A 27,106-nucleotide genomic window follows, 5' to 3' on the forward strand; every position below is an offset into this window, starting at 1 on the left:
ATTTGATATACGATTATTTTTATTATATAATAATTATTTTTACTAATATACTTTTTAAGTATTTACTAATTATATTTTACCTAAATTCTGTATCTACAATAATATAGACACTTTTAGTGGGATGAAAAGAGTATAATCTTGAAAAATCTAAAAAAGAAAAAACACAAACACACCTAACATTAAATAAATAATTGGACCGAATTTTCATTTCAAATATACTCCTATTTATTTAATTTTTTTTATGTAAAAGATATAAAATATACTCTGTCCGTCTCATTTACTATGTTCATATTTTCATTTTTGTCTATCCACTTATTTTGTCACTTTTTTTTATTGGAAAAGAATTATACAATTTAATCTAATTTTAACATTTTAAATTTTAAATTTTTTAAATTTTGATTAGACGAATTAGTTATCTTAATTTTAAAATAAAATTATTTTTATTATACAACATTATTTTAAATAATATATTATTAATTATTTACTAATTATATCTCTCCTAAATTTTCGTGTCTATGATAAAAAGAATACTGTGGGACGGAGGGAGAAATATTTTAGATAAAAATAAAAATCAAATAATTTTTTTTTTTTTTTTATAAGAAAAGACAAATACTTATACAAAAGAAGAAAAACATACAAATGATTAAATGGATCAATGTTATTATTAGTTTGGTTGGGGGTTTGGATTTTGAGTTTGAGATTTGAATAGTAAAAAATTTGAATTTGAATAATTGTATAATGTGATATAAATAAGTGTTGATGTAATATTTCAAATATAAAATTAATTTTTTTAAAAAATGCAATGAATAGTGCATTTAAAATCCAATATCCAAACAAACAAACCCTAACTATATGGAGCGAATGACATAACATGGGCATTAATTAGATAAGCAAGACAATAGGGACTGCAAGTAAATAGACCACTCCTTAAGGACATTTTAGCAATTATCAAGAATAATGATCCCATTTTCTCTCTCTAGATTTACATATACATATATATGAGTCCGAGTCGTCTCAATTCATTTCCCCGACAATAGCCAAAAAAATCATTCCACAATCTTTCTCTACTCACTCAATATCTCTCTACTGAACTCTCTCCAGCCTGGAACACTTTTTCCATATCGTTGATTCCTCCGTTTCATTCAATTCGGGGCTATCTCAGGTATGCTGTTCGATTATGCGATGAAATTTGCTTCTTTTGCTGCTACAGATTGTGTTAATCTGCTGGTTGGTGGCTGCGGTATGTGTGAATTCGCTGCAACTACTCATCTCTATCGGTTGCGCCGTTGGATCTGAATGCTTTGTGATTTTTGAGTTAGCTTTGTGTTTTTGAGAGTCTCTGCGTTTATTTGTTTGAGGTTACTTTCTGTGTTTTATCTGGTTGTTTGTGTGGTGTGTAAACTCTTTAATTGTAGGTTGGATTGGTTACTTCTCGTTTTTTTGTTGTTGCTTCTGTTTCTTCGTATGGTGGTTTTGAAGAGATTTTTGGTCGCTTGATTTTCGGAGATTACGGTTACAGCTGGACAGCTGACTTGACTTTGTCCTTGTGTTTAGTTCGTTAGAATGGAATTGGTGTTGAAAAACCTATGATTGTTCTATCAATTTTAGGCAATTTTCATTTCCAGTACACATGTATTTAATGACTGTATGAATAATGTTCGTACGCCGTGATTGAATGATGAAATAGAATATCAACACGAGGTATTTATTTATTCTAGTGGTGTTTATACATCTACCTACATGCATAATTGCATATTTATTGTGTTTGGATTAGGTTTAATAAATTGGGTAATTGTTGGGTGTTGAATGTTTATCTATCCGTGTCTAGATTCAGATAGATTCCTGATTAGTATGAACTTCAGCTGATATACATATCCTTGATTCCTGTATTTTAGCCTATAGATTTTTTTGTGGATTTTTAAAATGTGTATATATCTATATATGTATCTTCTGATTAAATCGTTATGATTTTCTTTACATTAATGTGAGTTTACATTGTATTGTCTTTAGATTCTGTTTTTAGATCCTGACCATACTCCATTGAAGCAGTTGCATTTACATTGTAGTCATAGTCATTTTTTATCAGTTTTTTGTATTTGTGATTCTTTCTTGTTCCTACTCAATATGATCTTTTTGAACAGATGACATTGAGGATGCTTTTGTATTTGATTAGGTATATTCAGGCATAGCCTACATGGATCATGGATTCAATCAAATTTCGAATGCAGCAAACGGTGCCAAATTTCCCGATGATCACTTGCTGCCCATTTATGAGCCATTTCAGAGCAACGCGAATGGGATTGATCGTAATTACCTAGAACTTGATTCCTTGAATGTCCCATCCTTCCCACTAGGCCCAGGCCTCGATAGTTTTACTCCATCTCCAAACCTGAGCTATGAGGCAGATTCTCCCGAGGATCAAGACTCTGATCCGGTTCTTAAGTTCCTTAATCAGATACTTGTTGAAGAGAACATGGAAGAGAAACCAAGTATGTTCCACGATCCACTTGCCTTACGAGCTACTGAAAAATCCTTGTACGAAGTCATCGGAAAGGAATACCCACCTTCGCCTTATAATCCACTTAATTACGGCGAGCTAACTTCAGATAGCCCGGATAGCCTTTTGGGAAATTCCAGTGACCAGACAAACAGCAGTAACACTGGAAGTAGCTCCATCGATCCTCAGTGGATCGTTGATCCTGGCGAATATAATTCCTCGGTTAAACATGGTCAATTTCAGGAATTTCCAGCTAATCCACTCTTGCAGGCAAGTTCTCAATCATCGTTTAGTACTGCCAACAGCTTCTACAGTAATCCAAATTCGACAAACTCCTTCGGCAACACAGCCCTCCTCCAGAATATCTTCAGTGATAGTGACTCGATTTTGCAGTTCAAGAGAGGAATGGAAGAAGCTAGTAAGTTCCTTCCTCCCAGTACTCCATTGATTATCGATCTTGACAAATATGAGTTACCTCAGAAATCAGAAGACATCAGCTCAGATGTTATCGTAAAGGTAGAAAAGAACGAGACTGACGACTCTCCTAATGGTTCGAAAGGAAGAAAACACCAATACCCAGAGGATGATGATTTGGAAAACAGTGAAAGAAGCAGCAAACAGTCGGCAATCTACAACGAAGATATCGAGCTATCGGAAATGTTCGACAGAGTTCTTCTTTGCACTGATATCAAAGGGGAAATCCCTAGCGAAGTGAAGACTGCTAAACAGAACGTAACATCCAATGGTTCTAGCAATAATAAAGGCGACTCTGTCGACCTTCGAACCCTTTTGATCAGCTGCGCCCAATCTGTCGCTGCCGACGATCGAAGAACTGCATACGAGCAATTGAAACAGATCAGTCTACATTCTTCTCCTACAGGCGACGCAAACCAGAGGTTGGCTTTCGTATTCGCCACAGGTCTCGAGGCACGTTTGGGCGGCACGGGAACCGAGCTTTACGCGTCTCTAGTTCGTAGGAGGATCACAGCTGCCGAGAAGTTAAAGGCCTACAACGTCTACCTTTCATCCTGTCCGTTCAAGAAATTGTCGATATTCTTTGCGAATAAGATGATCGGATTAGTCGCTTCGGAAGCAACGACGCTGCACATTATCGATTTCGGTATTCTCTACGGTTTCCAATGGCCTATCCTCATTCATCAGCTCTCGCAAAGGCCTGGAGGCCCCCCGAAGCTACGGATCACCGGAATCGAGCTCCCGCAGCCAGGATTTCGACCGACAGAAAGAGTCGAAGAGACGGGGTGCCGTTTGGCGAAGTATTGCGAACGTTTCGGCGTGCCGTTCGAGTACCATCCGATCGCAGCGCAGAACTGGGAAACGATTAAGCTAGACGATTTAAATATCGTTAAAGGCGAGGTACTTGCGGTGAACTGTCTGTTTCGATTCGGTCGATTGCTCGACGAAACTGTAGCGGTCGACAATCCGAGGGACGCGCTTCTGAACTTGATTCGAAAAATGAAGCCGGATATATTTGTGAACGGCGTCACGAACGGGTCGTTCAACGCCCCCTTCTTCGTTACGCGTTTTCGGGAGGCGCTTTTCCACTACTCGGCGCTTTTCGACATGTTCGACAGCACGCTGTCCCGCGATAATCCGCAGAGGGTTGATTTCGAGCAGGATTTTTACGGGCGGGAAGTGATAAATGTGACGGCGTGCGAGGGGGCCGAGAGGGTCGAGAGGCCGGAGACGTACAAGCAATGGCAAGTCCGGCATGTGAGGGCCGGGTTCAAACAGGTCGCGTTGAATCCCGACATTATAAAGAAATTAAGACATAAGGCGCAAGCGGGGTATCATAAGGATTTTTTGTTCGACGAAGACGGGTGTTGGATGCTACAAGGATGGAAAGGGCGGATTATTTGCGCGATCTCGTGTTGGATCCCGTCGTCGTCGTCGTAGAATTTTATGTAAGCTCGACTCGAGGTGATTATCGCGCTCTCTGTTTCTAATTTATTTTATGTAAGCGTTGTGATGATATGACGTATTTACGATGGAACAGATCGATCGATGTAGCCGACCACCGCCATTGTCGTCTATCGGAAATCGGAAATCACGGCGGGGCTGTGGCGGCGAAGAGGTATTTTTATTATTGTGTGTGGGTTTAGTAATTTGGTGTAGTGATAAATAAGATATAACTAGAAGTAGGAAAGAGTAGTTAGCTAGTTAGGGTTGGAGTAGTAATAGGGGTAGTTGGAGTGGTGGTTTTAATGGCTTCTTCGAGTGTTCTTTTTTTTTTTGTCATATAACTACTAATTTGGTTTGGCGGGGGGATGTATGTGTACGTGTGTTGGATTCTTATATTATAGGAAGCTGCTATTGCCCTTTTTTTTTTTTTTTTTTCTTAATAATTTTGACATGGGAATCTTTGAACAATATTATAAAAATTAAGTTCGACAAGACAAATTGCATTAAATGAACTATCTGTGTTAGACAAGATTTGCAGGCGTTACTTTTTTCGTGGAAGACTAGACGTGACACGTGTTGCCTCGCACACGGACACGGCTGGGAAAAATTGAATACAACTGTGTTATTTGACTCGCCTTGTTGCTGACTATGACGATACGGACGTGTTGTATTTACATGGCTGTATTTTGTCCATATCAGCTGACACATTGATTTTATCGTATTTACGTCAACAATTTTCGTTGATTTTTTTTAAAACAAAAATTAATTAAAACGGTTTGGATTAAAATTGATGAATTTTTATGTTAAGAATAAAATTGATAAAGATGTTTTTCATTAAAATTAGTGTGTCATGTGAGGTTTTTGGCTCATAAGAAGAGTAAAAAATTAATATACGATGTGATTTGATTTAATTTTTCATAAAGATTAAATAGTTAATTTTCAATCTCCAAAATAAAGTGACGTCAATATCAAAGACATGACAAAATATCATGCTCTTAAATTTAGCCTAAAATTTTAAAAATAAAAATATTAGTATTTGAATTGTAGTAAGTAGTTAAAATTATGGTGTGTTTGACACAGATAAACGAGGCTAGAGAAATGAAAATAATTTTATTTGTTTGTTTGGTTGAAGAATAGAAATGATCACATTTCTCATTCTCTGATTTTATTTCTATGCCATATACAGATAAATACAAAGAATTGAATAATGATACAATATAATTATATTTTATATTTTATTTTTTTTACTAATTAATTTTTATAATTTTTTAAAATTATATTATTTTAATTTTACAAAATATTATATTTAATTTATTATTACTATTTTTTAAAAAATTACACTAATTTAATCTTACAAAAAATATTGTATCTAATTTATTATTTTAACAAAATAAAAGTCACCAAAAATATTTATTCTGACGTGTCAAAGTTCTCGATTAATTATTTATTAGAAATCATATTTTTTTAATATTTTTTCACATGAATTAAAATGTCAGGTGTTTTTTTTAAAAAATTTTTAATATTCAAATTCTAATTCAAAATTCAATCCCCCAAACAAAATGTAATTTACAATTCTAATTTTAAAATTAAAATAATAAAAATATATAAAAAAGCTAAATAATAAACCAAGTTAATTTACAACCCTAATTTCAAAATTCAATCTCAATTCCCCTTCCCCACCCGCCAAGTCCAACCCCGACCTTCACCGCAGCCGCGCGCAACCTCCGACGACCACCGCACCGACGCCGTCTCGACGCAACGCCACTGCCCATCGCCGGCCTCCCTCCTTCACACTAAAATCGCAGAAGAAAATTAAAGAAGAAAGGGAGGACAGAGGCGAGTAGAGTAGAAGATAGAAGTAGAAATTCAGTTGCTAATCTGGTAAAGAATGGTTACATCTCAAGAGCACTTCTGTCTTTAGACATTTTTGCTAACAGTGAAGTATTTAATAAATTGCTCTATTCTACACAGAAGTGAAAGCTTGAAACAATTTTATGATTCTGGTGCGCTTCTTCTTCCTTTCGTGACATCGCTGCGTTCAGTCACCCTTTCCTTCCCCCATTTCTTCTTCTTCGTCGTCACTCACGATTCACCATCACCGACCGCCGTCCGTCCAGCCACCGAGAAGCCTCGACTTTTTTAGAAACTGAAAAAGTAAAGCTTGAAGTAACAGGCTGCCATCGTCGACGTATAAGAGCAGCGTAGGTCAGTCTTTGGACAAATTTGGTTGAGCTTTACAAATTTTATAATTGATTTTTGTTATACGAGTCCTAGATCAAAAGATGTCCTTTTGCGCCATCTATGTAGATTCTGTGCCGAACTCATTATTCAGTCTTTAGCATATTTCGTATTTATTCTGAACTATAATTAGGTTTTATGCAATTCAAAGGATTTCGTTCCTTCTGTGGTTCAATAAAAATTTTCATTTATATATTTTAGTAGTGTTCAAGTTCAATAACACAAATTTGAACCAAATTTGTTATGTGATTCACTCCTTACTGCCATTTCATAAGTATGTCTGCTCTTTGTTCTTTGTATTGCTGTAATTGTTTACCTTCTTACATGTGCAGGATGAAAATGAAGGGTGATCATGTTTCAGCTCACATACTCAACAAAACCTCCAAATTCACAAATTGCAGAGCCCTTCCAAAGCCCCTATCCACCATCTCCCCATTGCCATCGGCGATAGATCCGGCCACAGTCACTAATCTAATCCTCAAATCCGACAACCCGGAATCACTAACAGAAACATTCCATAGTATCGGCGAATGGCCCTCTGTTTTAGTCCAAACAATCCTCAAACGCCTTTGGAACAATGGCTTCAAGGCCCTCCAATTCTTCAACATCCTCGAAAACCATCCTTCCTATTCCCATTCAGCTGCTGAATTCGACTATGCTATTGATATTGCGGCGCGGCTGAGGGATTACAAAGCTATGTGGATGCTTGTTGGAAGGATGAGATCCAGGAAGTTGGGTCCCAACCCGAAAACTTTTTCTATTATAATTGAACGATTTGTATCTGCTGGGAAAGCTGATAAGGCGCTGAAGATATTTCTGTCTATGCACGAACATGGCTGCCAACAAGATTTGAGTTCGTTTAATGCTTTTCTTGATGTGCTGTGCAAGTCGAATCGTGCAGAGATGGCGTATCGGTTGTTTAAAATCTTTAGGGGGAGATTTAGGGCTGATGTGATTAGTTACAACATTCTTGCGAATGGTTTTTGTTTGAAAAAGCAAACTCCGCGAGCGTTGGAAGTTATGAAGGAAATGGTTGAGAGGGGTTTGGAGCCTACATTGACGACGTACAACATATTGCTGAAAGGGTATTTTAGAGCCGGACAAATTAAGGAAGGGTGGTTATTTTTCTTACAGATGAAGAGTAGACACGTCGAGGCTGATGTTGTTAGCTACACAACAGTGGTTCACGGGCTCGGCGTTGTGGGTGAGGTTGAGAGGGCAAGAAAGGTTTTTTATGAGATGGTGGGTGTCGGGGTGTTGCCCTCGGTTTCTACATACAATGCTTTGATACAAGTGTTGTGTAAAAAAGATACAGTGGAAAATGCTATTGTAGTTTTTGAAGAGATGCTGAGGAAGGGTTATGTGCCGAATGCAACCACCTACAACTTAATAATTAGAGGTTTGTGTCATGCCGGGAAAATGGCTTTGGCTATCGAATATATGGACAAAATGAAAGATGATTGTGAGCCAACCATTCAGACCTTTAACCTCGTCATTCGGTACTATTGCGACGATGGAGAAATTGAGAAAGCGTTGGAGCTGTTTGAAAAGATGAAAGCTGGGGATACGTGTTTGCCTACTTTAGATACATACAATGTTTTAATTAGTGCAATGTTTGTGAGGAAGAAGCCGGAGGATTTGTTGATTGCCGGGAAGCTGTTGATAGAAATGATTGAGTGCGGATTTTTGCCTCGAAGATTTACTTTTAATCGTGTTCTGAATGGGCTTATGTTGACTGGGAATCAAAAATATGCTCAAGAAATATTGAGTAGGCAGGCCAAATCTAGTCGGCTTCCTCGTCATTTTAGATTGTGAGGTATGGCTTGTTAAATGAAGATTATTTTGAGTTCCCATTTTATGAATAGCCTTGTATTCTGTTCTCTCTCATGGTTTTTCCAACTTTGAAGTGCTTTATATGATCTGTGATTTTCAGTTTGCCAACCTTCCCGTCAGTAGTTGATGAAGGAGATTTTGCAGTGAAAGTTGTTTAAACTTGAAGACCATGGAAGAAATGTCGAATTTGAGAAAGCAGCTTCTTCTTTAGCAGGAGTTTTACCTTATTATGATGCTATGGCCTATCATGTCTGGATGAAGAAGATTCTTCATGTGGTAAGTTGAGAATGTCGTGGAAAGAAAATCCAACAGAACTATGGATGAAAGATTCGAAGATAGGTTTTTATGGAAAATGGATGCCAAAGAAAATTAATATGACGAAGAAGATTGAGCACTGGCCCAGTATTTACTCTGGTAATTCTCTGTGGCAAACTTTTGTGATGGATTTATCTGGCTTTCCAAATTTCACTGCAATTTAATCTCGATTATTATTTTCCGAAGAATGTTTGATTGTTTTGTGTAATGTGATTCAGGCATGGCTAGACTCCAAAAGCTCGCTCTCTGGAAAATCCCTTTACTGTGATTTTTTTCTGAGAACGTCTGCTCCAGGTGTCGTATGAAAAATCAGTTTTTTTAAGGAATCAGATCTGTTGTTTAAGGCCGGCAAAGGAATCAGGTCGGGTTCAGGTAAGCTATAAACGGATTAAAAATTCTTTGATCTGACTCTAACCAATTTAATTAAACAGGTTGATATTGCAATATTTGTAATCTTAATATAATTTTTTATTAATCTGATCAAATTGAATGTGACATGTATAATCTGTTTAAGTCTAAAATTTTTAAGTTTTGATTATAATTTTTATTAGCAAAATTTTCAAATGCATAATATATTTACATATTTAAGCGAAAAAAACTATTTATTCGTATCATTAAAACAAATATTCAAGAGCCAGATTTAATAAATACTACGTACATAATATAATCATTTATTTAATACTAATTTTGTAGAATTTTGGTTAAATTTTATTTTATTTTATTTTTATTTTTATAAAATTGACCCTGAATATTTGAATTGAATTGGCACGAGTTTTGATTCAATTATTAATTTGGTCAAAAATATGAACCAAAACCTAATTATCTAAGGTCAATTTTTGCCTGCACTACGATCGTTCTTTTAGAATTTTGAAGCAGAGAGCACGGTTCTTATATCTTTTTATTTTTATAATATTTTATTTGGATGGAATCAAAGTGATTAAATTATTTAAATAAAATTAAAATTGATAATTATGAAATTAAAATTGATTTTTCTTAAATTAGTTGCCCTAAACCTAAACCTACCTAGACAGTCCACAGGCTCCAACTCTGTCTCCCCCAATCCCAATCCCCATTTTCGTCTTCTCAATTCCATCTTCTTCTTCCTCCTCCTTCGCCCCGTCGCTGCTGCTGCCATTGTTTTCCCACTCACAGCCAGCGATTCAAACCGACGAGTCGCCGGTCTGGACCGGCGGTTCGAACCCGCCTGAGCAAGTCTAGAAAAAGTCCGTCTCCGTCCCCAAACACCCAACAAATCTGCTTTCTGGTACGCAGGCGGCGGCCATGGACGCTGTCGCTTCCTTGCTCACCTCCAAGCTCTCCCCGCCTCTCTATTCACCAAAGCAGTCCATCTCATCGTTCAGGCATTTCCACGAACAGGTTAACTGCAGAAACTCTTGTTCCAATAACAACAAAATTAGGGTTACCGCTGCTGTTTCTCTCAATTACCCCCTTTCAGTCGTCCCTGAATTTCGGTCCGCTTCAATCTTCTCCCACAATAACAACAGGATTTCACCTTCCCTGAAATGCCGTTATTCGAGTTCGATGACTCCGAATCCAATTTCAGGTTTGTTCAATCGCCGTTCCCTGGAGTCTCTGAAACACAAAATTTCTCAGCTAACTCCAATCGACGTCTGCAAATGGTGTTTGCTGTTCTCCGCCATAACCGCCGCACTCAAATGGAGTACAAGCGTGTTCTTTAATCCATTCGTCTGGATGTACTTCAGCATGACGTGGTTGTTCTGGCCATGGATGGCGGCGCTCGCCCTAGCAGGCTTCGGCATTTACAGCCTCAACAAGCATTTGAGGGGAGAATCCACCGTCTTCCACCAGCTCGCCGTCGTCACATCCGCCATAACCTGGCTCACCTTAGTTCCTCCGGCGCATTTTAATGGCTTCCTCGAAGGATGGCCCTTCGTATTCTTTGCAGTCTACCATTACTTCTTCTTCCTCAACGTCAGTGTCAGGAAGCGTTTGTATGGCGATTTAGAGCCTCGGGAGCACGACGGAAAGTGGGATATTAGCCTCCCTGGTTTCGAAAAGCTTCTGTTTTGCGCCGGAGTTATGGTCGGCCATTGCCTGGCGGCGTTCGAGGGGCCGGAGCTGCACCTTATACAGGGAGGGTGGATTAATGTGGCTATATGGTTGTTGATTGGATTAACTATTTTTATGCAGTATCATTCAACGTTGTACTTGGCGAATTATTCGGAGAAAGTGGTTGTTCCGACTGCTGTTGTTCAATTTGGGCCTTACAGATTCGTTCGCCATCCGATTTATGCTTCTACGATGCTCCTGTTTGTGACATACTTTGCTGCCCTCAGAGCACCCTTGAGTGTGCTGTTTATTGTTGCTGTTTGTTTGCTGTATTATGGTCGGAAAGCGAAGTTGGAGGAGGCCGCGATGCAGGAGACTTTTGGCGAGAGGTATAGTGAGTACGCCGAGAAGGTGCCGTACAAGTTAATCCCTTTTGTTTACTAGTTTAAAAAATTGCTAGATTATCTATGTCTAGATCGTTCTTTTGTTTGATGGCTTCTTGATAATTTTGGTCGATAGTTGAGTCTTGGTTGGAATATGCATTGTGATCGTTCTTGGCTTTTTGAGTCTGAGTGTGATTTGCTCTATGTTATGAAGTGATTTTCATTATTAGAAGATGGAGCTTCGACATTAAAGATTTGAGTCTTGCATTTATGATCGTTAGCTGCAAATTAGCTCTGTTAGAATCAGTTTGGATAGCCGAAGCTGGATTTAGCATATAGTCTTGAACAAGATTTTGTGTTTTTGGATGATAAGTTTGAATGCCGTTCGATGTGAAAGACTTGGAACTTCTTGTTGGAGTTCGCCTTTGAGTTATATTGTTAAGCTACACACTCTTCTTTGAAATAAATATGTTTCAAATATGTTGTGTTTATTCGATACCACTTTCTTATAAGAACAATTTCATAAAATATGAAAAAAAAATTCATGGGGACTCCTAGATTAGGTTCTTTGATGATTGTATTCTGAGTAAATTTCTGGTCGAACTTAATTGTCTGCAAACTAGGTCGGATATGTGAGTTTTTATTTGAATAGTATTTTAAATGTGATATTTTACTAGAGTAATAATGTTTTTTTTTTTTTTTTATTGAAAATGGAAAGGAGTAAATAGTATTGATTTTGATTTAAAATTACAAAAGTACATTTTTATATTAAAAATTTGTATGTAGTAATATCGAAACAATCAACACAGTGATTATGCATCAACATCATACGCGTGTCAAACTCTTATAAATCAAGTGGCTAGTAAAGAAATAAAAAACAATGTAACTCAACTCAGTCATTTAATTGTTTTAAATTTAGTTTTATTCATTATCTTAGATTATTACTTTCGAATCTATATGTCATACCTATACGATGACATTCGTTTCATATTATTCAACAAGGCTTTGCGCACACACAAACTCTTGGACCGGGCCCTTGCATTTGGCACGTCCCGGATGTATAACCCAACGGTAAACAATCTTGTCGACATAAAGTATCACTTGTACATCCCGCGTTAAGAACTATGCTGCAAAACCTTAACCTTTGCGCCGTGACCAAATTCTTTTCTACAAATAAACAAAATATATAAATTTATTTTATCCAATAGAAGTAAATAAATGAAGAGTTAAGAGACTATCTAAGTTTTTATTCATATAATTATCAATTTTAAATATGATAAAACGATTCTATATATAGTTCATTGAGATCATTGTCACTTGATGGTTAAAACTTAGAATACTAGGAGAAAAAAAAAACATAAAAATTGAATTTTATTGTATAATTTATTCTTATATTTACTGAAAATATGTGTAAATTCTCATAATTTGTACCAAAATTTGTTTGTGGATTTTGATATTGGGTTAGAATTTTTTAATGATAAAAGTTTAAATTTGAATAATTGTTTGATATGATATAAATATTGGTTATTTTGTTGTTATTGGATTTATGCGAATATAAGGAGTATTGTATGGAGCTTTTTTCGAGAAGGGTCAGGTGGGATGCGCGCTCGAGAAAGCCTATACGATATTGAACGAAGTGTAAAATAATGCGATGAAAGTGAAAATTATGATCATATTGTTTAAAAATTATTATTTTTAAATAAATAATTAAATTATTTAATTCCTGCATAATACCTTATAAATTCAAATTTAGCCTTAAAAAACCAAAAACAAGGTACTCACCGAATGAAGAAATAAACAATAGGAGAAAGAAAAGGCCAATGAAGGATTTGGTTTCCATATTATTGTGTATATATATTTTTTTGTTGTGTGGGGTATATATATATATATATATATATATAGAGTGAAGAAATATCCCAATCTTTAAGAAAAATTAGTCTTTTTTGAGGTTGGTAAATAAAAAAATCTATTTTTTAAAAATATTTTTCCCTTTTCTAATCAATACAAATTAGTCTTTTTTGAGATTAGTAAAAACAGATCTATTTTTTTTAAAAATATTTTTCCTTTTTTTAATCAATACAAATTAGTTTTTTTTTTTAATTTTTTTTTAATTTTTAAGTTTGGTAATTTTTTTTGATATTTTTAAATACACATTCCCTTTTTTTAATCAATATTTTATAATGAAATTCACAATTATTATTACTCTTCTGTTTCGAAAATAGATTGTCGTTTGCTTTTTGTACGTAAATTTTTTAAAATTACTATTATATTGGTACATAGTTCAAAAAAAAAAAAGAAGATAAAAATATCCTTATTTACGATATTTGTATAATATTGTAAGTTGTAAGAGTATTTATTATGTTAGGTATGTAGTAAATTACTAAATTAGAAAACAATATTCTTCTTGTTTTGGGACGGATAGAAATGAAAAATGACACTCTTCTTTTTGGAACGAATCGATTATTATTATTATTATTATTATTATTACTCCATTCGTCTCATAACTAGATATCCATTTGCTTTTTCAAGTAGTTTTAGAAATATTAGTATTATATTGGGATACAGTGGGAATAAAATAGAAATAATTAAAATAACCTTATTAGTATGTGTGATATAAAGATAATGACATTTGTGTAATATATTGTAAGTTGTAAGGATATTTGTAATGTTAGGTAGATAGTACAGTTATTAAAAAAAATAGATACTTTGTTATGAGACGGACTAAAATGGAAAAATGGATACTTTGTTATGGGATGAAGGAAGTATTATTATTATTATTATTATTATTATTGTTGTTGTTGTTGTTCACATAAACTACAAAAGTAATTAATAAAAAGGATTGATTATCCGTTCAAACTCTCCACGCCTCCAAGTCTTGCCTGTTATATATGGATTTGTCTTGCCGAGTCTAATTTTCAAACTATTAAACTGATCAGAAGTTCAGAACGCACTAAAAAAGATTATATTAATAAAATATCAAAGACACATTAAATTATATAAAGAAAAGGTAAAGACACATTATTCTTAAGCCTATCGAAGCAATTACATTATTCTTAAGCCTTTGCAATTTATTTCGAAGCAATTACATGATGATATAAATTAGAAATTCCTTAAAAAGACAATAAAGGAGAAGTCTTGGAAATTTCAAGCCAATTAGTTTCGAAATTTATGAATCAATGTAAATGGTCTCAAATATTTCGAGACTTTTTCTTAATTGATTATGATTTTTTTTGTTCGTGATTTTTTGCTTGTTTTCCCGGTTTTAATTTAGAAAAACACATGTTGAAAATACTTTTAGCATATTGCCATGAAATTTTATTTATTTATTTTTTTTAAAAAAATGTAAACCATCGTCGGGCATTGGCTTCGGCTTCATGTTATTCAACAAGGTTTTTGACACGCACAAACCCTCGGAGAGTGTCCTTCGAATTGGCAATAGCCGTTAGGATAGCCCATCGATGCACAAATTTGTTCACACTTAGCTTCACTTGTACATCCCATTCTAAGGTTTACATCGCAAATGTTTTGCGCCGCGACCAAATTATTTCCTATATATTAACAAATATCGCGTAAATTAATTTTATAAAGTCGAACAAAAAGGAATTAAAAGCTCCTAAACAACCTAGGTTATTATTTAAGTAATTACCAAATTTAGAAAATTATCTTACAAACTCCTAGCAAGTTTAAAATAAATACTCATATACATTATAATATATAGAACCATTAAATAAAAAAGAATACATGTACTATATATAATAATTTTATATGAATTAGACAATTATATATATATACATAATATTTAAATATTTAAATAAAAACATATATAATTGATCAATATATATGTGTATATATTTTATATATGAATTCTAGACACTATCTTAGCTACATTAAGATGAATTACACACACACACACAAAGGATATATTTAAATAAATTAATTAATGAACAAAATGTATAGATTTAATTTACTTAATTTTTTTTAAAAAAAAAAAAAAAATCTCACCAACTGAAGAAACAAAATTACGAGAAAGGAAAGGCTAAGGAAGGATTTGGCCTCCATAATATATTTGTGCCTATGTAAATTTTTTGTGTGCCTATATAACTCTATATATGAATAAATTGAAAAAGAATCCATGTATATAATTATAATTTTCTGTTTATAATACAAATTACTTTGATTTATATATAAAAATTAAATCATATACTATTAAAACCTAATCTTTTAGTATAACCCTTTTTTTTTTCCGAAAATAATAGAAAATCAAGAAAAATACAAAAGAATATCAATAATTTGTTTTGAGATGATCTATTTTTGGGACGGCCAAACCAAATATTTTAATTAATAATTTTAGGATATTAATTACAACGAGAGAATACCATCAAGTATGTATAAATATGTAGGTCCGACGGGGGAAAGTCATGATTACAAGTCCAACCCCTATACTACCAGCTCATCCTTTACGGGACAAGAAAACTTAATATTGTTATTAAATATTGTTATAATGATACCCTATAGTTTGCAAACTAACTTCTTATTGATTTATATAATTTCCATAAATTGCAAATATATATAAAGTATACTTGTATATATATATATATGTATATAATTATTTTTTAATAAAAAAACAAAAATACAAAAAATACACATTCTTAGATAAAATCAAATTTAAAGTTCACGGATTTTGGAAAAAAAATAAAAAATAAAAGTTATTAAAGTAAATAAATAAATAAATATAAAATGACAGTTTAAACCGGATTCGTCAGAACCAAAATCAAAATTGGAAAATACAAATCGATATTGTGACTTAGAAAGTTTAGTTTTAGTTTAATTTGACAAACCAAAATCAGTGATTCGAACTGTTTCGATAAGTATAATCGTAAACTCCCAATTTTTTTATTCGAACAGATACTTTACCATTATTTTTTATGAAAGAAAATATAAATATGTAGTTCACTTATATCGGATCATTGTTTTTTCCTAATTATTTGAGGAAGTCGGTGGAGCAAGGATGAAAAATAAAGCAATTAGAAAGAAGAACATAAGAGGAAGAAATGTGGCTATTGTTGGAATAAACAAAAAGCTAAAACCCTCTTTTTGCTATTTTTGACAATTAACAAGTACTGACACGTTGTTGCAACTACCCAGTAACACACATCAGACAGGAAGCAGGTTTGACCACCGCATTTTAAATCCTGAGGGACAAAAGGAGTTGTCCTATGTAGAAGAAATGCAGACGTGACTATGGAGTCTTATATACATCCTGCTTGTTGAACATACTATCCAAAAGTTGTCATAGTCAACTTTGTCCTTTGTGTAGTGAGTATATATTTTGTGTGTATGTATTTTTGTTTTTGTGGGTGAGCAACCAAGCCCATAGAGTTTTTTCCTCCCCACTTGTTTGTGTGTTGAGATAGCTCATCCATGGAGGTTTGAAGAGTTGAGAAGAAGGATTTTTTGAGTCGAAGCCGAAGGAGATAATCATCCGGTAAACAACTTTATTCTTAGCTTAGCCGTAGGTCTGCTGATGTCGTTACGGCGCAGTAATAACCAATCCATGAGAGTTTGTAAAAACTAAATGGAGCTTGGGTAGAAGATAGGTTGGGTAGTTCGGGTTGGTGTCTTATATGGTATAAATCAAGTGTTTGGTTTAGTTAAGACTTTTGGATTGGGATCCTCTAGACGTAAGTTGGAAAACCGAACTGGGTAAATAAATGGTGTGTTTTTTTTTTTGCCATCGATTTGTGCACGAACACACATTGTTGTTACAACCACAAGACAACCACGCGTTCAAAGCCGTATCGACCACCCACAGTTTCATATTTTCCGTTGTGCATAAAACTCGAAGACGTTGGACCTCTTTAGGACCGATCGAATATCCAACCGCTATAATACAAATTTATTATAATTAGGATACCTTTTGAAGACCTTCTAAAATTTTTTGTTGAATACCTTAAAATATTTTTAAAAATTTCAATTGTATACCTTTGGATTTTAAATAATATATAAAAAATTTTATTGAAAATTTTGACCCTTGTGTTGTGTTGTCTGTCTTATTATATATATATATATATGTATATATTATGAAATCAAATTTTATCAAACATTGGTTAATTGTATTTTTGTTTTCATTATGTAATTATTGGATCTAATATTTTTAGAGAAAAATATAATAGTAGATAAAACAATAAGATGATAATAAAAATACAACGATGGTCAATGACTTGTGTATAATTATTGCATAGATTAATATATTTTGTTATTTAAAAAAAGAAAACTCAACATAAACGAAAATAAATTATTAATTCATGTTTAATAGGATAAAATAGAAATTTGACAATACAATTAAGTATGTCGTCTTAGATAAACTATTTTATTTTATTATTATTAATTATCGATATATAGTTCCATATAATTCACAGGACTTTCTTCGACACACACATACTCTTGGAGTTGGCCCTTCAAATTGGCACGTGCCGGATGTATAACCCAACGGCGAACAATTTTGTCGACATATAAAATCACTTGTACACCCCACCTTAAGAATCAAAGTGCAAGGATTCTGGGCTACGATGGAATTATTTCCTACAAATAACAAAAAAATATTTAAATTTGTTTTAGAAAGTAGAAGTAAAATAAATTAAATTAAATTTAAGAAAAGATTTACATTTTTATTTTTTAATTTTTTGAATGATCAATTTTAAGCATTATAAAATGATATATAAATACTTTATTGAGATTAATGGTAATTAAAAAGTTCTTATACACATGAAAAAAGGATTTTGAAAAGGAAAATTTTATTAGTGAAAACTATATATGTAAAATTCCAATTTTATGCATTTTATAGCATTTTAACTAACATAAATAATGCAATGAAATTTACACAAGATTAGAATACATTTAAATAAAAATATAGATCTAGATGAAGTGTAACCTAAAAATAAATAAATTAATAAATAATCTCACCAAATGAAGAAACAAACAATACAAGAAAGAAAAGACTAATGAATGATTTGGTTTCCATATTATATTTGTATATTTGTAAAATGTGTATATGAATTTTTATGGTGTGTGGTATATATAGTGTGAAGAAATATCTCAATAATTAAAATAAATTAGACTTTTTTAAGATAGGTAAAGTAGAATTTAATTTTTAAAAAAAATATTTTTCCTTTCTTTCATCAATACAAATTAGTCATTTTTTTAGATTGATAAATTTAAAAAAATAAAGAATTCATTCCTTAAAAAATATTGCATTTTTTAATGAATATATATATTTTTTAATTCATTGTAGACAACAATTACACAATTAATTTGTTAGGATTTTCCACTTTATTATTGGAAAATTTGTATATTTGAAGCATACTCACATTATTACTATTTCCACAATGACACAATTAATTAATGGGTAATTAAATTAAAATAAGGAATTGATAAGTGTGTTTGAGTATGCTTCAAATATTTTAAGTGTCGAGAGGGATAGGGTACTGAATAAAAAAATTTAGTACATTTGCTGAACAATTAAAATTAATTATTTTAATTTATATAATTAATTAAAATAATTAACATAATTATACATCATCAAATTTTAAGTGTTAAGGTGCTGAATTTTTTCATTAAGCACCCTATCCTTTCCTTTTAATTTAATGGCTAATTAGATAGTACAAAAAGTAATTAATGGCTAATTAAATTAAAAAAAATGATTTAAAAAAAATATTTTTCTTTTTTATTGAATACTATAGATTGAATCCACAATGATTATTACTTTTATACTTTATTTCTCTCAATTCAAACTATTTTTTTTTACCATTTTTATCTACCATACTTCAAAGTACTTCTTTTCTAATTTAAAAAAATTGTCATATACTAATACTAAAGTAATATTAATTTTTACTTAAATTACAAAAATACAATTACTTTATATGTAAAGTTAAAAATAAAAATATCAAAAACTCTTACACACTTTCACTAACTAATAAAATATTATTATTCTTTAATCTATTACAAAATTCCAAAAAATCTCATTTGATATTTTTTTACCACAGGTATAGCAGATTCTTTTTTCCCTAAAAAAATATCATATTAAATAATTACTTTTTTTATATTATATTTAAAAATTTATATATCAGGTCAAACAACTATGCTAGGATTTTCCACTTTATTATTAGGAAGATTTATATATTTGAAGCATACTGACCTGAGAACGGTTAGGGTGTTGATTTGGAAAATTCAGTAGTCGTAATATATATAGACAATATGTAGTCTTATTATACACAACACATGTTGTATAGTAAAGACATGTGTTGTTGATTTATAATTATAAATGTGTTGTATAACAATATGTTGTATGCTGAAATCAAATATTATTTGTGTTGTGTAAGACTACAACATGTGTTGTTAGTTCATGTGTTTTATTTGTATTATTGGTTCATAATTATAAGTGTGTTGTATGACAATATATGATGTGCTGAAATCAACTATTTTTTGTATTGTATAAGACTATAGCATGTGATGTTTAGTTCATGTGTTGTATTTGTATTATATGAATGAATATGATGTGCTGCATGTAGCAACACGTGCGTTGTATTTATATTATATGAATGAATATGATGTGCTGCATGTAGCAACACCGTGTGTTTGCCGCCTACTGACGTTATTACCATTTTCCACTTTTTTACAGGATAAATAAATAAAATAAAATAATACTCTCTCCCGAGACGAACCTACAAAAATTTGGATAATATAGATTAGTCATGTATATAGTAAAAATTAGTTATTTAATGCTTAAAAGAAATTTAAAATATATATTTAAATATTTTTAACAGTACAATTCAATAAAATATATATAATATAAATATTATTTGAAAAGTTTTTAGTTTATTTAAAAGTTTTTAGCTATGAGTAAAATGCTAATTCGGTAAATTAGTTTTTTTAAATAGCTTATTGGCTCCAAAAAACTCATTTATGAAAAGTTATATGACTCAGTCTTTTCTATTTTATTTTTTTTATTCATTATTTGTCCTTAAAATTTTATTATCTATTTCAACATGGATATAAATATATTTTCTACTGCAGTAATTATAAACTATTTTAATATATTATTTATTAAATTATAATTTTATTTTATAAATTTAAATTAATTAATTTTTATATATAATTAATTTTATTTATAAATTGTATATATGTATTAAAATAGTATAAATTTATTAAAAATTATAAATATAATAAATTACTCAATAATTAATATAATAAATATATATACAAAAAATTTATTACATTATATTTTACATTATTTTTAATAAAAAATATTCATATTTTTAATAAAAATATATATTATTATTTTTCTCACATTTAAAATTAATAAAAAAATATTTTATAACACATTCATAATTTCAAATAACTAATAACAAAAATTTTAAAATTTTCAAAACTAAAAAAACACAAGTAAAAAGTTTTAAAAGTTAAAATATAAATGTCCTTATTTTACACGTAATTGTTATTTTACCAAACACTGCTAACCAAACCAGTTAATTGAATCAAATAACTAATTTAGGTGTTTGGTAAATTAATTTTTTGAACCTTAAAAACTAATTTCCGAAAAAGCTAACTTACCCTAAACCCTAACTTACCCCCCACAATTTTTTCATTATTTGCCCTTAAAAATTACATTTATTGAATATTAGAAAAAAATTAAAATAAAAATATCCTGAATCCTCGTTTTATACAATTTTATCAAATATTTTAATACAAATGACTTAGTCAAATCAGTTAATTGAATTAGCTATCCTGATAAACACAAACACGCCCTTTAACTCTTAAACATTTTTCATTGATAAATAAAATATACTATTACTTAAAAAATCTTAAATGATTGAATACACCAGTGCCAGAGAGGAATGATGTTGAGGATCTGCCACCTGTTATGTATTTTTTTTTTCAAAGACAAAAAAAATTTTGTATATTCTTTTTGTATTTTTTTTTTAAAAAAAGACGAAATGCAAGATGACATCAAATCAGATGTGCAAAATATGATGAAGCAAATAAAATCTGAACAATTTTGCATTACAGAAAGAAACAAGAACCGATGCTTAATTTCAAAAAAAGCAAAATATGAACGGACGAGGAATGATGAAATCACAATTACAAGGAAGAAGAAGCTGCTGCTGCTAATTAATTAAGCACAAGGCCGAAGAGATCGCACCGGCGCGGCGAAGAGCTGTTCGAGATCCGGCGGCTGAAAGAATCCGTTCTTCGGCGGCGGAGCCTTTTTCTGCTCCGACCACTCTCCGAAAGCCTTCTTCCTCGGCGGCGGAGGCGGACACGACCTCGCCGGAATTCCGCGCTTCGGAGTCCGACACCCTGCAGGCTCGCCGGCGACACCTCCGATCTTCTCCACGACGCAATAATCCATTAGAGATTAGATTTGAGAGATTGGAAGAATCAACTTAAAAGATGGATTGACGGTTATGGTGTTTGGCGGTTTTGGGGGAGAGAAAATTCTGGAAGGTGCTAGTGGAGAAGATGGAGGAATGTGTGGTGGGGAAGAGCGTTAATGGCTGTGCTTTACACGTGGCGGGCTACGAAGTGGGGTTTGAAGGACACGTGGCGGGTATCTGCACCGCTCATTTTAGCGCGATGGCGGGAAAGTAGATGGGGCTGTGGAGTTTGAATTTGAGCCAGTCATGGTTAGTTGATAAGGCGTGGGGCCTACGCGCGCCACACGTTTAAAACCTCACTAGAATGTACTTCGGCTACTATTAATTAATGTTTATTTGACGTGTCCCAGATGGTGTGAACGTGTGTTTCTTTTATCCAACAAATTTTAATTTTATTTTTTTTTGTATTTTTTTAAGATATTATTTTTCTTTTGCGTTATTTTATTTGAAATTAAAAATATTTTTATATTTGTATAGTTATTTTCACAAATGTCATTATAATAGTATTATAAGATACTAATATAAATATTTTTGTCTTTTTTCGTTGATTTGTATTACAGTTTCATATAATATTAATAATAAAAAATTAACATACAAAAGTAAATGAGACCTTTAAAGTCGGACGAATGTAGTATTTTTTTCGTCCCAGGTCATATGGTTCATTTCATTAGTGATAGGGTATTTTAGATAGTATATATTAGTAAATTATTAATAATAATAGTATATCATATTATTTTATTATATTTTATATGAATAGTGTAGTTAGTATTTTAAATATTGTTAGCATTATATTTTAATAAAATATATAATATAAATATTATTTTTTAAATAAAATTTTATATAATACAAAAAAATATATATTTATTTATAATTAATTTAAACTAATTTTATAAAAATACAGAGAGTTTTAAATATAAATATAAATATTTGTTTATTGAAAAAATATAAAAATAAAAGGATTTTGAGTGGATTTCATATATAATATGTTAGAAATTTAATTAAATTAATTTAATAAATTTATTAAAAATTAAAAGATATCATCATTTAAGGGATGAACAAACAAAAAAAAAAATGAATCATTATTTTTTTTTTTCACAATATCTCATAATATATTATTTTAATATCATAGTCAAATCAAAAATTTTCAAACAAAATAAAAAAAACACATAATTCATTGTAAAGTATTTTTTATTAAAAAAAAAATCACCTTAGTTTAATTGGTTAATTTATTCTCCCTTCAATACTTGAATGTGTGACAAAACAAAAAAGTATAACGATCGATCTCGAGACCACTTGCTACACGGCAATTGTGGAGTTAAGGGTTTGGATTTTGGATTAGGATTTGAATAGTAAAAATTTTGAATTTGAATAGTTGTATGATGTGATATAAATAGGGTTTGATGTGATGTTTTGAATGTAAAATTGATTTTTAGTATAATATAAAAAATGAAAAATAGGTGTTTGATTTGATGTTTTTTGGGGGAAAAAATTGGATGAATAGTGAAAATCCTCCAAAATCCTTCAAACAAACACACCCTAAAAGTATTTTTATTGGAAACACCAAAACTACCATTGGTTTGGAGTTTGGATTTTAATTTTGAATAACAAAAAAATTGAATAATTTCATAATATAATATAAATAAATATTTGATGCGATTAGATATAAAATTAATTTTTAGTATAATATATAAATTTAAAAATAAATATTTGATTCGACTATACAATGTGTTATATTTGACTATGACATGTGTTATTCATTTTATTTTAATATAATACAAATGTAGCAAAAAGTAAGTACTGAATTTATACGAAACAACTATATGCTGCTATTTAACACAACTAGTATTGAACAAACAATTACGTTGAATCTATACTTCATATGGGCTGGAAAAAAAGAATCAGCACCGAACCATAATCTTATACATACATGTAAAATAGTAACGTAATTTTAATTTAATTAAAAAATAAAATAGTGAAAATATATTCCCTGTGTCCTAAAACTGTTGACACGTTTCATTTCGTGATACAATATTTAAGGAAATATAGTTTAATAACTTAATGATATATTATGATATTATTTATTATTATTTTACGATAATGTTTCAAAAATAAAGCTTTATATATATGATTAAAAAAAATTTTAAATATATATTTAAATATTTTAAATATTATATTTTAATAAAATATATTATATATAGTGCAATAAAATAAAAAACTATTTTTATTTATTTATAATTAGTATAAACTTAATTTATAAAAAAATAAAAAAAATTTAAATATAGATAAAAAATATTTATTTATTAAAAAAAAATAAAAATAAAAAAGTTTAAGTGAATCCTATAGGTAAAATAATAGAAATTTAATTAGGTTGATTGTGAAAGAGATATAAATAAATGAAGTTTGAATGGATCCTATCTGCAAAATATTTAAAATTTAATTAAATTAATTTATATTTTTTTAGTATTTTGACAATTGATAAATTTACTAAAAATAAAAAAATGTCTGACTGTGAAATATACTAATTTAACGGAAGAAATATAATTTTCATGAACATACTATAAAATATACTACTCCTTAGCATAGTTTATTTTCAAATATTTTGTCAAAATTTTAATGTAGATAAATAATGATTGGTTGTATATCGTACTCTCTCCGTCCCACATAATTTGTCTATTTTTTCTAATTTCGTCTGTTCCACATAATTTGTATTTTATTTTTTAGAAATATAATTATACACTTTAAATCACATTTTAAAATTAATAATTTATAATTTTTTTTATTTTAAGTAAACTATTTAGTCATTTAATCTTAATTTATAATTATTTTTATTAAATCATAATTATTTTTATTAATATATTTTTGAATTACTTACTAATTATACAATACCTAAAACTCCATGCTCCAGCCAATGTGTAGAAATTAGCTTAGACGGAAGGAGTGTATTATAAGAGTTAAAAAACATGAAAACGTTGGACTGCTATAAAGATGACAACAGGATGAGTTTAAAATGGATTTTTTAGATTTCATAATCCACTAGGTCATCTCCAACTCATAAATTTTATTTAGGTCATCTTCAACTTATTTTTTCATTTTTACAGCAGCTACAATAAAAATAGAGTTGATATACACAATAATTTTATTCAAATCATAAACTTCAATTTTTATTCCAAAAATATATTCATTATATATTTTGCTTTTATACTATTTTATATAATTTTTCATATTTATAAATTACACCAAATTTTAATTTTCTGTACATTATCATCCAAAAATATACAATTCATATTTTATTTTTAAAAAATATATATTATTTTTTAAAAAATAAAATTATATATTATGTTCTAAAAGATAAAATTACATATTACTTTTTAAAAAAATAAAACTGCGTATCACTTTAGAAAAATAAAACTACATATCACTTTACATGAATTTATTTTTGGTGTGTAATATGGCGAATTGTGTCAAAAAATATAAAGTATATTATTTTAAGTTAAATATTTTAACTTTTTGCCTTTCTTGTGATGAGTGTTTAAATTATTATTTTTTTGAATTTTATAAAATATATTGTTTATTATTATTTTTGCAAAATTGCAATTGTAAAATAGTCGTTAATGAACAGAGTCAATACATCCAAAAAATAAAAAAATATAAAAACACAAATTAAAAAATTGAGCTAAGCTACAGTTTAGAGTAGTGCTATCCATTTAAGAGTTAGAAATAGAGTTGGGTTAGAGTCCAACCTCCAAAATGCAGTGGTTAGAGATGTGCTTATAAAATTTTAATTTAAAAAATATAGTTTTTACATTATTTTTATTTTATTTTCAATTTTATTTTTCACTTTAAAAATTATTTTTCAAATATTTTATTTTATATATTATTAAACAATTTTTTATACTTACAATTCACACTCAACTTTTACCATTATTTACATAATCATATCATTGTTACTTAATACTCATTTCGTCCCTTAATAATTTATCTATTTTTTAATTTTGGTCCGTCCCATAACAAAGTATTTATTTCATTTTTTTAATAATTGTACTATTTACCTAACATTACAAATACCATTCCAATTTACAATATATTACACAAATGTCATTACCTTTATATCATATAATACTAACAGGGTTAATTTAATCTTTTTACCTTTATTTCTATCTTATCCCAATATAATACTAATATTTCTAAAACTCCATGTAAAAAATAAATGGATATATAAATATGGGACAAATAGTGTAATATATTCATAATATAAATAAATAATTATTTTTGGTGTATAAATTACTTCGAATTTAATTACAAATATTATAATCATTTATTGTAAATTTTAAATACATTGAAAACACAATTTAAATTATAAAGAATTTAAAAATTATAAATTTTTAACCACTTATAAATACAAAACTACAAATATACATTGAAAAAATAAAATTACAGATTGGTTCTTTCATAATTAAAATAGAAACTCAGATATAAATTTAAAAGTAGAAAAAAAAAAAAAAAATGCCTAAAAATTTTGACATTGTACTATAGCAAAGTCAATTTTTAAAATCAAATTTAGCATCACTTTGAAGTTACCGAACGTCATTTCACCCAATCAAGTGTCGATAAAGACGCGGAATTGGAGATAACCTTATAGTATTGTGAATAATGGTATGACAAATCACAATAATAATATTAACTACTACTTTTCAAATTTTGATGGAGTGCAATTGTAATTCTTTATAAATTGGTGGAATAATGAATTGTAAAAATGAAATTTTGAATCAAACACTCATACAAATGGCTTGATTTATAGCAACCAAAAAACCTTGAATATAATATTAGGAACGATCAAATTAAAATTCTCAAAATATTTATCCACTTTAGAAACCTTAATCTTTCTACTCCTAATGATGAATATATTATGTTAGCATTCGATGTACTCATTGATTTGACTTCCGTTCACAACATTTCTCATTAATGGATATATACGTACGAGACAATAAAAAAAAATTTTCTTTTGAAAAACACATTTTCAAAATGTCATTCCGATGTCCACGTGCACGAGAAAAACACAAATGGTTGGTGATATCATTTGGATTAAAAAATGTTTGAATTACGTACCATAGAGATGAATATTATTTTCTATAATCTCATAGGTTATAACATGAAGATCTATATCAATGACGATATTAAAACATCCACAACTTTTAAGGGACGTTTGCTTGAATTTGATTATTGGAACAAGCTTTTACTTGAGTGCAAAAATACAACTTAATGATGAATCTTTGCAAGTACGCCTTCGATGTCTTAACTAGAAATTTCTTGGGACTTCTAGTTTATTAACAAGTATCAAAGTGGATGCATACAAAACCAAAGAAATCACGAATATACAATCTCCAAAAACGATGAAATAAATCTAAGGAAAAAATTTAATTACCCCAAACAATTCATAGCCAATGCAACGGGTAGAT

General features: G+C 30.2%; 3 protein-coding genes across 6 annotated transcripts; all 3 read left to right on the plus strand.

Annotated features, from left to right (window-relative positions):
- The first annotated feature begins 1,031 nt into the window (after window positions 1-1,031).
- Window positions 1,032-4,843, plus strand: LOC127253717 (scarecrow-like protein 14). Of its 2 annotated transcripts, none has more exons than XM_051278442.1 (3): window positions 1,032-1,162; window positions 2,174-4,435; window positions 4,512-4,843. In XM_051278442.1, the coding sequence occupies exon 2, from the start codon at window positions 2,195-2,197 to the stop codon at window positions 4,409-4,411; it is 2,217 nt and encodes a 738-aa protein (XP_051134399.1). In that variant the 5' UTR covers window positions 1,032-1,162; window positions 2,174-2,194; the 3' UTR covers window positions 4,412-4,435; window positions 4,512-4,843. The 2 variants fall into 2 exon arrangements, with proteins under 2 accessions (XP_051134399.1, XP_051134400.1); XM_051278443.1 differs by having other exon boundaries at window positions 2,174-4,419.
- A 1,099-nt stretch (window positions 4,844-5,942) lies between these two features.
- On the plus strand, window positions 5,943-9,446 carry LOC127253709 (pentatricopeptide repeat-containing protein At1g74900, mitochondrial). Of its 3 annotated transcripts, none has more exons than XM_051278426.1 (5): window positions 5,943-6,298; window positions 6,389-6,618; window positions 6,988-8,471; window positions 8,589-8,902; window positions 9,022-9,443. In XM_051278426.1, exon 3 carries the CDS (start codon window positions 6,989-6,991, stop codon window positions 8,468-8,470), a length of 1,482 nt encoding a protein of 493 aa, XP_051134383.1. In that variant the 5' UTR covers window positions 5,943-6,298; window positions 6,389-6,618; window position 6,988; the 3' UTR covers window position 8,471; window positions 8,589-8,902; window positions 9,022-9,443. The 3 variants fall into 3 exon arrangements, with proteins under 3 accessions (XP_051134383.1, XP_051134382.1, XP_051134385.1); XM_051278425.1 differs by having other exon boundaries at window positions 5,945-6,298; window positions 6,389-6,622; window positions 9,022-9,441; XM_051278428.1 differs by lacking the exon at window positions 5,943-6,298 and having other exon boundaries at window positions 6,416-6,618; window positions 9,022-9,446.
- Window positions 9,447-9,627: 181 nt separating this feature from the next.
- LOC127253710 (uncharacterized) lies at window positions 9,628-11,469 on the plus strand. Its single transcript, XM_051278429.1, has one exon. The coding sequence runs from the start codon at window positions 10,085-10,087 to the stop codon at window positions 11,276-11,278; it is 1,194 nt and encodes a 397-aa protein (XP_051134386.1). The 5' UTR covers window positions 9,628-10,084; the 3' UTR covers window positions 11,279-11,469.
- The last annotated feature ends 15,637 nt before the right edge of the window (window positions 11,470-27,106 follow it).

Source organism: Andrographis paniculata, unplaced genomic scaffold, assembly GCF_009805555.1.
Source record: "Andrographis paniculata isolate CXL003 unplaced genomic scaffold, ASM980555v1 Contig51END, whole genome shotgun sequence".
NCBI classification, from domain to species: Eukaryota; Viridiplantae; Streptophyta; class Magnoliopsida; order Lamiales; family Acanthaceae; genus Andrographis; species Andrographis paniculata.

Excerpts from the sequence above, each read along its gene's own strand:
- LOC127253717 (XM_051278442.1), top strand. The coding sequence starts at position 2,195 with ATGGATCATGGATTCAATCAAATTTCGAATGCAGCAAACGGTGCCAAA.
- LOC127253709 (XM_051278426.1), top strand. The coding sequence starts at position 6,989 with ATGAAAATGAAGGGTGATCATGTTTCAGCTCACATACTCAACAAAACC.
- LOC127253710 (XM_051278429.1), top strand. The coding sequence starts at position 10,085 with ATGGACGCTGTCGCTTCCTTGCTCACCTCCAAGCTCTCCCCGCCTCTC.